Source organism: Anas platyrhynchos, chromosome 4, assembly GCF_047663525.1.
Source record: "Anas platyrhynchos isolate ZD024472 breed Pekin duck chromosome 4, IASCAAS_PekinDuck_T2T, whole genome shotgun sequence".
Lineage (NCBI taxonomy): Eukaryota > Metazoa > Chordata > Aves > Anseriformes > Anatidae > Anas > Anas platyrhynchos.
The window spans coordinates 79,435,959-79,445,556 of record NC_092590.1 but is presented as its reverse complement, the minus strand read 5'-3'; the positions used below and the strand labels follow the sequence as shown (position 1 = coordinate 79,445,556).

The window sequence follows — 9,598 nt, the reverse complement described above, 5'->3', positions numbered from 1 at the left end:
ACCAGGACCTGGACCAGGACCTGGACCAGGACCAGGACCAGGACCAGGACCCAGACCCTGACTCGGAGCAGCACCAGCGGCATCCAGGGGCTGCTGTGACAGGAGGGCGCTGGTGGCAAGGGGACGGTGCGGGGCTGCCCAGGACCCCACAGCCCCACACTGCCCCAGAGGCACCGGGCCCCGCACGCCCAACCCGTGGTGCGGAGGTCGCAGAGCTCCTGCAGGCGGCCCAGGGCCGAGGAGCCCCGCGGAGCCCCCAGGCGCCCCCGAGCCCCGCGCTGCCCACCCGCACCCCGGGTCGGTGCCGGTACCGGGCTGGTCCCTGCGCCCCGTGCCCGGCCCCGGCTGCGGGATTTGGGATTTCGGCCCGGGCGGCGCTCGGGGGCTCCCCCCCACCCCCCCCTTCCCCGCCCCCCCCGCTCCGTGCCGGGGCCGCCCCGCAGCGCCGGGCGCCCGGTGCGGGTCCCTCGGGGCCGCGCCGTCTGCCCGGCCGGCCCCGGCCCCGGCGGCTCCCCAGGCAGCACTTGTTGCTGGGGATTGCAGCAATAATCGTAACCGTAACGAGCCATTACGGCCCTTAACAGCCTCTGCTTTGCATTAGCGGGGCCGCTCCTTCCCCTCCAGAGCCCTGATCCAATCACCCCCATTAGCGCGGCTCCAGGCTCCGGCGGCTGCGCTGCGGAGAGCGCCCGACCCCGGCCCCGGCCCCGCGCCCCCGCCAGACCCCCCCGGCCCCGGCCCCAGCCCCCCAGCCCCGCACGCTGCCCCCTGCACCGCCCCCGGCCCGGCCCGGTCCCACCGGCGCCCTCCCCCCCCCCCGGCAGAGCGGGGCCGGGGGCTGCGGGCAGGGCGCGGCGCCCCAGCACCCCCCCGCCGCCGGGCGCCCACCCGCTGCCCCCCGCCCCCCCCGTCCTCCATCTCCCCCTTCCCGGCGGGAATTCCCCCCACAGCCCGCTCCACGGCACCCCCGGACCCCGCTCCCCCGGTGCCCCCATCGCCCCCATTGACCCCAGTGCCCCCCGTGTCCCCCTATACCCCAGGTACCCCCATTGCCCCCCAGGTGCCCCCATCGCCCCCCCGTGCCCCAATTACCCCCGGTGCCCCCCTATACCCCAGGTACCCCCAATACCTCCGCTGTCCCCGGTGCCCCCATTACCCCCCCCCGTGCCCCCTATACCGCAGGTACCCCCATTGCCCCCCAGGTGCCCCCATCGCCCCCCCGTGCCCCAATTACCCCCGGTGCCCCCCTATACCCCAGGTACCCCCAATACCTCCGCTGTCCCCGGTGCCCCCATTACCCCCCCCCGTGCCCCCTATACCGCAGGTACCCCCATTGCCCCCGGTGCCCCCATTGCCCCCCGGTGCCCCGTTGCCCCCCCCGTGCCCCCATTGCCCCCGGTGCCCCCCCGGCGCCCTTCCCGCGGTTCCCTGCTGCCCCCTGCTGGCCGCCGGCCGCACCGCGCCCGGCGCTGATTGGCCGCGGCTCAGGGCGCCCCCCGCCCATTGGCTGCCGGCGGCGGGGCGGCCACGTGGGGGGGGACGCACGTGGAGGGCCCGGGGGGGGCGCGAGGCTCCGGGACTGGGCCCTGCAGCCAGCCCCGGGAGTGCCGGGATCGGGAGGGCAGGGCCCTGGGGCAAAGAACCGGGCACGGCTCGGCTCGGCTGGATCAGTACAGCTCAGCACGGCACGGCACAGCTTGGCTCGGCTCGGCACGGCTCGGCTCGATCTGTACGGCTTGACACGGCTCGGCACGGCACGGAACGACGCGGCTCGGCCCGGTTCAGCCCGGTTCGGCCCGGCCCGGCCCGGCGGGGGCAGGGGCCAGCACCGGGGCCAGCGCCGCGCCGCCCGGCCGTGCTTCCCGGCTTGGCCGCCAGGGGGCGCCCGTGCTCTTGGCCGGCGCAGGGCGAGGCGCGCGGGGCACGCCGGGAGTTGTAGTCACGCCGCGCGTGGCGCCGGCCCCGCCCCCGGCCCGAACCCGGAAGTGAGCGGGGAGGCGGAGGAGGTTCTAAGATGGCGTCGCCTCCTCAGGGGGGCCCGATGGCGATCGCCATGCGGCTGCGGAACCAGCTCCAGGCCGTCTACAAGATGGACCCGCTCCGGAACGAGGCGAGCGGCGGCGGGCGGCGGGGCCGGCGGGGGGCGCCCGGCGCATGCGTGGGCGGAAGAGGCGCCGCGACCGCCGCTCGGGGGGGCGCCGGGGCCGCGCAGGCGCCGTCCCCACCGCGCTGCGCATGCGCCGGGAGCCCCCGCCGCGGGAGGGCGGGGCCAGGGGGCGGGGCGAGGGCCTTGGACGGGGCGGGCGGGAGGCGGGGCCTCAGGGGGAGGGGGCGGGGCCTGGAGCAGAGGGGGCGGGGCACAGGGGAGGGGCGGGGCCACGTGAGGGCGGGGGCACGTGAGGGGCGGTGCACATGTGAGGGGGCGGGGCCAGGTGTGGTGGGCGGGGCCAGGTGAGCAGGGGGCGGGGCCCCAGCGCTGTCCCATGGGGGGGGGTGCCCGGGGTGCCCCCAGCCCCCAGCCCCTGCCCCTGCCCCCAGCCCCCTGCCCCCAGCCCCTGCCCCCCGCTCCCGGCCCCTGCCCCAGCCCCTGCCCCTGCCCCCCGCCCCCGGCCCCTGCTCCAGCCCCTGCCCCTGCCCCCAGCCCCTGCCCCCAGCTCCTGCCCCCAGCCCCTGCCCCAGCCCCTGCCCCCAGCCCCAGCCCCTGCCCCCAGCCCCTGCCCCCTGCCCCCAGCCCCTGCCCCTGCCCCCAGCCCCTGCCCCCAGCTCCTGCCCCCAGCCCCTGCCCCAGCCCCTGCCCCCAGCCCCAGCCCCTGCCCCCAGCCCCTGCCCCCTGCCCCCAGCCCCTGCCCCTGCCCCCAGCCCCTGCCCCCAGCTCCTGCCCCCAGCCCCTGCCCCAGCCCCTGCCCCCAGCCCCAGCCCCTGCCCCCAGCCCCTGCCCCCTGCCCCCAGCCCCTGCCCCTGCCCCCAGCCCCTGCCCCCAGCTCCTGCCCCCAGCCCCAGCCCCTGCCCCAGCCCCTGCCCCCAGCCCCAGCCCCAGCCCCCAGCCCCTGCCCCCAGTCCCAGCCCCTGCCCCCAGCCGCTGCCCACCCGCCGCCCCCCCCAGCCCGGTGCCCCCCCACGGGGCCGGGTGACGCGGTGTCCCCCCCCCCGCAGGAGGAGGTGAAGGTGAAGATGAAGGAGCTGAACGAGCACATCGTGTGCTGCCTGTGCGCCGGGTACTTCATCGACGCCACCACCATCACCGAGTGCCTGCACACCTGTGAGTGCCCCCCCAGCCCCCCCAGCCCCCCCAGCCCCCTGCCCCGGGGGGCGCCCGGCCCCGCTGACCCCCCCCCCCTCCGTCCCCAGTCTGTAAGAGCTGCATCGTGAAGTACCTGCAGACCAGCAAGTACTGCCCCATGTGCAACACCAAGATCCACGAGACGCAGCCGCTGCTCAACCTGAAGCTGGACCGCGTCATGCAGGACATCGTCTACAAGCTGGTGCCCGGCCTGCAGGAGAGTGAGTGGGGAGGGGGTGCTGCGGGGTGCCCGCGGGCTGTGCCCCGGGGAAACCTGGCTGGGGAGGGGGTGCTGCGGGGTGCCCGGGCCGTGGCTCCACGCATCCCAAGTGGCGATGTGGGCAGGGGACCCGCTGCTGCCCCTCGGATGCCCCACAGGGAGGTGGCAGGGAGCAGAGCGGGGAGGACAGGATTTGGCCAAGGAGGTGCCTGAGCCCAGCTCTGCGCCCCCCCCTCATTGCTCCAGGCGTTGGTGCCCGGTTTGTGCTCGGTGGTGCTGAGCCGTGGGGCCGGGAGCCGGGGCCAGCTCCGAGCGGTGTCCCCAGGGCCAGGCTCTGAGCGACAGCGCAGCGAAGGCGGGCGGCGGGCGGGTGGTGATGAATGCAAAGTGGTGCTGGCGGGGGGGCTCCAGATCAGCCGCCGTCACTCAGGACGGGGATGGGGAAGGCGCTGGGGACGCGTCTCTGGAAATGTCAGCTCGCCGCAGCGGCGGGGGGAGGCGGAGGGGCTCCGGGCGCTGTCACGGCGGGATGGAGACGTGCCTGTGCTGCGCTGGGGGCGTGCAGGCAGCGCACGGTGTGGGCCCCGCGCCCCAAAACGTGGGGAGGGAGAGTGGGAGCAGGTCTGAGGGACGCCGAGAGCAGGGACGGGGCTGTGTGAGACGGGGCACTGCTGCAGGTCCCTGGGGCTGCCCGAGGGCACCCGGCTTCTGGCAGTGCTGCCAACCCCCCCTGCAGCAGGGAGGTGGGCGAGGGGCAGTTGGGGAGCCCCCAGGGTCTGGGGGGGCAGGGGACGGCCCTGAGCACCGCTTGCCTCTCCCCCGCAGGTGAAGAGAAGAGGATCCGGGAGTTCTACCAGTCCCGCGGCCTCGACCGGGTGACGCAGCCCAGCGGCGAGGGTGGGCGCAGGGCCGGGGGGCTTCAAGGGGGGCGCGGGGCCAGAGCACAGCGGTGCCAGGAGCCGGCTGCATGCAGAGCCCCGGCTCCTGGGGCCGGCTGACTGCCACCCCCTTCTCCCCAGACACAGTCGGGGGCGACCCCATGGGGCTCCCCTACAGCACCTTCGACCACTCCCGCGCCCACTACTTCCGCTACGACGAGCACGTCTCGCTGTGCCTCGAGAAGCAGAGGTGAGTGGGGGGTCCCGCCGAGCTGCTGCCCCTTGGGTGGGAGCAGGGACAGGGACAGGGACAGGGACAGCACGGACCCCGTGCATCCCGCTGCTGGGCAGCAGGGGACCCGGCCGAGCCGTGGGGCTGCGCGGCCGTGCTGCAGATCCCCCCCCCCCCCAGCAGCAGCCCCTGCCTGGCGGCTGTGAGCATTAATAAATGCTGGGGAGGGCGCGCTGCGCAGCTGCCTGCTGGCTCCCGACAGCAAAGTCAATAAGTGGCAGCTCGGGGAGCTGTAATGGGATCGATGGCTGCAGCTCAGCTGCCAGCCCAGCCGCACGCCTGCCCCGCTGCAGCCCCAGCTCCACGCGTGCGTGACGGGGGAGCGGGGGGACGTGTGGCACGGGGCAGCCCCCGCCTCCAGGGCTGGGCGCAGGAGCCCCTGCGGACTTGTCCCAGGCTGTGCCGGGGAAAGGGGTGGGGGCTGCAGCCCCTCTCCCCTGCAGGGGTCCCCAGATCCCCCCTTCTCTTCCCCCCGCAGCTCCAGCAAGGACAAGAGCAAGGCTGTGCTGCAGGTGAGCGCCCGGGGGCTACTGAGTGCCCAGGGATGGCCCCGGACCGGGGGGCATGCAGAGCCCCCCCTCGGGCTCGGTGCCTGTGGTGCAGGGGCGAGGGCTCTGCCCGGTGCTGATCCCAGAGGGGGGGGTGGGTTGGGGCCCCCTGCCGAGCACCCACCCCGCGCTGAGCCCTCTGCCCCTTGCAGCATAAGTACGTGAGGTGCTCCGTGCGGGCACAGATCCGGCACCTGCGGAGGGTCCTGTGTCACCGCCTGGGGCTGCCGCTGCAGCACGTGAGTGGGGCCCGGGGCTGGGGGGGGCAGGGGGGCGCAGACCCTGCGTGGGAGCTGGGGGGGGGGGCGCAGGCCCTGGCTGACTGCGTGCCCCCACATATAGGTGCAGATCCTGTTCGGTGGCGAGCTGCTCCCCGACCACATGACAATGAAGCAGCTCTGGCTCTCGCGCTGGTTCGGCAAGGTGGGTGGTGGGGGGGGACGGGCACCCGCTGCCCCCGGTCCCCCTGCCCTGGGCGGGGAGATGGGGGGGCTCTGGGGGCTGTTTGGGCTGGGGCAGTGCTCGGTTGAGGCAGGGGAGCAGGGAGACGAGGTGCTGGATAACGCCGCTCCCTGCCACCGGGCGCTGCGTCCCCACACAGGTCAGGGTGGGGGCACATCCCAGGAGGGGTGGGCAAGTTCACGGAGCAGCCCCCCCGCTGGTCACCCCCGCCCGGGGCCCTGGCACATGGGGCCGATGGCTTTGGGGTGCTGCTGCTGTCCTGACGCCCCCCCCTTGCCTTGCAGCCCGCGCCCCTCCTGCTGCACTACAGCATCAAGGACAAGAGGAGGTAGGGGCTGGGGGCGGTGCTGCCCCCCCCCGCAGCGCAGCCCTGCTCCTGCCCCCCTGCCCCACTCCTCCTAACTTAATACCCCCCCGCTTGAGTTTATTTTTTGAATAAAACTGTTGAAAATCCTCTGCGCCTCCCTTCTCTGGGGGAGGTGGGGGGAGGCTGGGGGTTGCTGCTGGGGTCCCTCTGGCGGGGGGGTGCACCCCAGGCACGGCGCTGTGGGGTGCGGGGTGGCGCTGAGGGGCCCGGCCCCCCCCAGCCTCATTCCTTCCCCCCCCCGGTTCCCCGCGGTGCCGGTGCGCGCAGCCCCTCGGCCGAGCGCAGATGCGGCACCCGCCCGGCCCGGCCCCCCCGCGCCGCCCCCCGCCGCCCGCGCATAATGAGCCGTGATGAAGGCACGGGCCCGGGGCGCCGGGGGGCGGCGGAACGGGGCGGCCCCGCCGCGGGGGGGGCGCTCCCGCAGCCATCTGGGGCGCGGGGGGGCGGCGGCGCGGGGCCGGGGCCGCCCGTTACCGCGTCCCGGCGGCTGGGACCCCGCTCCGGGCAGGGGAACAGGTGCCCGGCCCCCGCCGCGGAGCCCCGGGGCCGTGCCGCAGCCCGGTCCCCGGTCAGCCCGGGGGGTGCCCGCGGAACCCCCCCCCTCCTCCCCCGCGGGACCCCGGCGCCGGCAGCAGCGCGGCGGGGCCGCCCCCGGCCCCCGGCTCCGCGGTGACCCCGCGCCCGGGACCCCGCCGCCGCCGCGGGGGGATCCGGTTACCGGCCCCGCGCCCCCGCCCAGCTGTCGGCCATCCCTCACCCGGGCCGCGGCCCCCCCGCTAAGCACGCCCCGGGGAACGGGGGCTCTGGGGCCGGCCCCGCACCCCGGGGGGGGGGTCACACGGGGCCCCCACCGCCCCCAGCACCCCCGGCGGCGCAGCCGGTGGAGTGCGCGGACGGACGGGAGGACGGACAGAGACAGACGGACACACGGACACACGGACAGACGGACAGACGGACGGGCGGGCGGCGGGGCGGGGCGGGCCGGGCTGGGGGGGGGCCGGGCGCCCCCGCGTCTTTCAGCAGCGGCTCTGGCAGAGCAGGAAACCGCCGCGGGGCCGGGGCCGGGGCCGGGCGCTCCCCCGCGCATCCCGCGCCCCCCGCGCCCCCGCTTATCAGCGCGCCGAGCCACGGAGCCTAATTCAAACCAAGCGCAGCCGCGGGGGCTGGGGCGCGAGGGGGGGCCGGGGGAGGGGGCCGGGGGCGCGGGACGAGCCCTGGGGGCCGGGAGCACGGGGCGGGCACGGGGGGCGCGGGGCGGTCGCGGGGTGCCGGCAGCCCCCGTGCCCGCTGCCCGGCCCCAAGAGGCTGCGGGCGGTGCCGGGGGGCGGCGGGGCGGGGGCGCGGGGGGGGCCGGGGGCCGGGCCGGGGCCCCGCGTCGAGCCCGGCCGTCGGGGCCGGCTGCGAGCCGCGGTCACGCCGCTTAGTGGAGGGCGAAGGCGCTTTGATATCCTGCCCCCACGTCATGCTCCGAGGGGGCTAATGGCACCAGGCTCCAGCCCGGCAGAGAGGGAAACCTGAGCCCCCCGTTCCGCCCGGCCCTAATCCGGGGGGCGGCGGGGGCCGCACAGCCCTGCCCGGGGAGGCCGGCACGGCCCCGGGGCTGTGGGCACGGCCCGGCCCCACTGCGGCACCCCACGGCCGTGCGGGGACCCGAGGGAGCGTTTGGTGCCCCGTGAGTGGGGTCTCCAGGAGCGAGCCCGGCTCAGGACGGGGGCAGCGACCACCCTGAGCCCCAAACCGTGTGGGGCTGCCCCAGGGCCTGGCTGGGGGATTCGGGGTCGGTGGCCGCAGCCACCCCTCTGAGCCCCGCGTGGTGACACCGGGCAGGGACGGGGACAGGCGGTGACATGGGGGTGCGCCAGGCGTGCCGGGGCCCCGGGCACAGAGGGGTCCCAGCGCCCTGGCCCCGTGCAGCCGGTAACGGACAGGCTCAGCTGCGGGATTACCTCGGCGAGGGGCTGCGTGTCCATCAGCGGGACGGCTCAGCCCCCGAGGGACCCCTCAGCCCCACCACCACATGGCCCCCCAGCCCTGCCCCTGTAGCCCCGGGGTGCAGGGCAGCACCAGCCCCGCCTCGTGTACCCCATCCTGCTGCCCCCCCTCCCCAAGGCCCCCCCCTGCCCCTTGCTGTGCTCATTGCCCCTTTCCAGCAGCACCTCAGGGTGGTGCCGAGAGTCCTGCAGGGGGTGCCTGGGGACCTGGGCCCCGCAGGGAGGCTGTGGGGCTGTGGTGCCTGTCAGAGGGGTACGGCACTGCCCCTCTGAAGGCTTCACACCCCCCATCTCTGTCCCTGCCCTGCAGGTGGGGCAGGGGTCGGACCCCCATGCTGCCGGCACCGGCTGCACCGCCGTGGGGCCCATCCCCGCCTGGCTGCCCTGTCCTGAGCCGGGCTGGGCAGTGGGGTGGTGTCGAGCACCCGCTCGCCGCTGCTGTCCCCGCCACGCTTCGGCGGCACCGTCTCCTGTGCTGGCTCCTGACAGAGACAAATGAGCTGCCCGTGCCTGCCACGGCTTTCACACCCCATTGCCGGGGTGAGCGGGGCAGCGCCTGGGGACCCGGTGCATGGGGCCAGCCCTGCGATGCCCCCGTGCCCAGGCCAGGAACCCCCCCGCGGACCTCAGCGTGGCTCCCGGCCTCGGCTGGGTGCTGCCAGCACCGCGGCACCGTGCTGCCAGCCCAGCTGCCAGGCCGTGCCGCGGGGCCCCTCTCGGCTGCCAGCCCGCGCACAGCGGGACCTGACAGCGCCTCTCGGCGGGGCGCGGATGGATGGGGCGCCGCGGGACACAAGAGCCAGGGCCCAGCCAGTGCCACCCCTCAGCCTGCACCCTGACCACGTCCCACCCACGCGCGCGTGCTGGAGCTGCTGAGGAGCGCGGCTGTCCCTCCCCGGCACCCTGGTGACCACCGGTGCGCAGCACGGGCACGCTGGCATATGGCTGTCATGGTGGGAATGAGCTGTCATGCCGGAGCGGGGAAATTACCCCGTAACGAGGCGCGCTGGAGATTAGGCTAATGAGAAAATCAAAACACAATTTAATTCCTGTCACCGCCTGATCGTCTTTAAACGACGCTGTGCGGTTCTGACGGGCCGGCCTGCTGTGCCCACGCGCCCCCCGGCACCGCGCCGGCCCTGCTCCGGCACCGCGCCACCGCCGCTCCCGGCCCTGGGGTCCCACACCAGCCCCCGCCGAGCCCCCGCGGAGGGAGCGGACCTGGGGTGAGCGGGGGGGGCAGCGCCCGCTTCCTGCCGGCTTCCCGAGGATGTGGGCACCGGAGGCTGGCACCGGGATGCCCGGCACCGTGGGAAAGTGGGGCCAGGCAGGGGGGGCACCTTCCTGCGGACGGAGGGGCCACGGCAGCCCCAGCCCCGTGGGACACAGCCCCAGGGCCTGGGAAAGCCGCGCTGGGCACGCAGGGCTCTCTCCCAGCCAGAGCATCAAAGCAGCAGCCAAGGAGGGCTGGGGGTGTGCATGGAGCTCAGCCCCCCGCATCCCCAGCACCCCCCTGCTGCAGTCCTGTCCCCACCAGGACAACGCAGTCCCCACAGCAAG

General features: G+C 76.1%; 1 protein-coding gene across 1 annotated transcript; it reads left to right on the top strand.

The window, feature by feature from the left end:
* The first annotated feature begins 1,560 nt into the window (after nucleotides 1–1,560).
* PCGF1 (polycomb group ring finger 1) lies at nucleotides 1,561–6,134 on the top strand. The gene is made up of 9 exons (XM_038178863.2): nucleotides 1,561–2,110; nucleotides 3,154–3,259; nucleotides 3,349–3,501; nucleotides 4,326–4,397; nucleotides 4,520–4,628; nucleotides 5,149–5,182; nucleotides 5,371–5,457; nucleotides 5,561–5,641; nucleotides 5,965–6,134. Exons 1-9 carry the CDS (start codon nucleotides 2,015–2,017, stop codon nucleotides 6,010–6,012), a joined length of 786 nt encoding a protein of 261 aa, XP_038034791.2. The 5' UTR covers nucleotides 1,561–2,014; the 3' UTR covers nucleotides 6,013–6,134.
* The last annotated feature ends 3,464 nt before the right edge of the window (nucleotides 6,135–9,598 follow it).

Bases quoted from the DNA above. Each gene is read 5' to 3' on its own strand.
- PCGF1 (XM_038178863.2), top strand. From the start codon at position 2,015: ATGGCGTCGCCTCCTCAGGGGGGCCCGATGGCGATCGCCATGCGGCTG. The intron at 2,111-3,153 runs GCGAGCGGCGGC...CCCCCCCCGCAG, and splicing joins TGGACCCGCTCCGGAACGAG to GAGGAGGTGAAGGTGAAGAT. The intron at 5,183-5,370 runs GTGAGCGCCCGG...TGCCCCTTGCAG, and splicing joins AGAGCAAGGCTGTGCTGCAG to CATAAGTACGTGAGGTGCTC.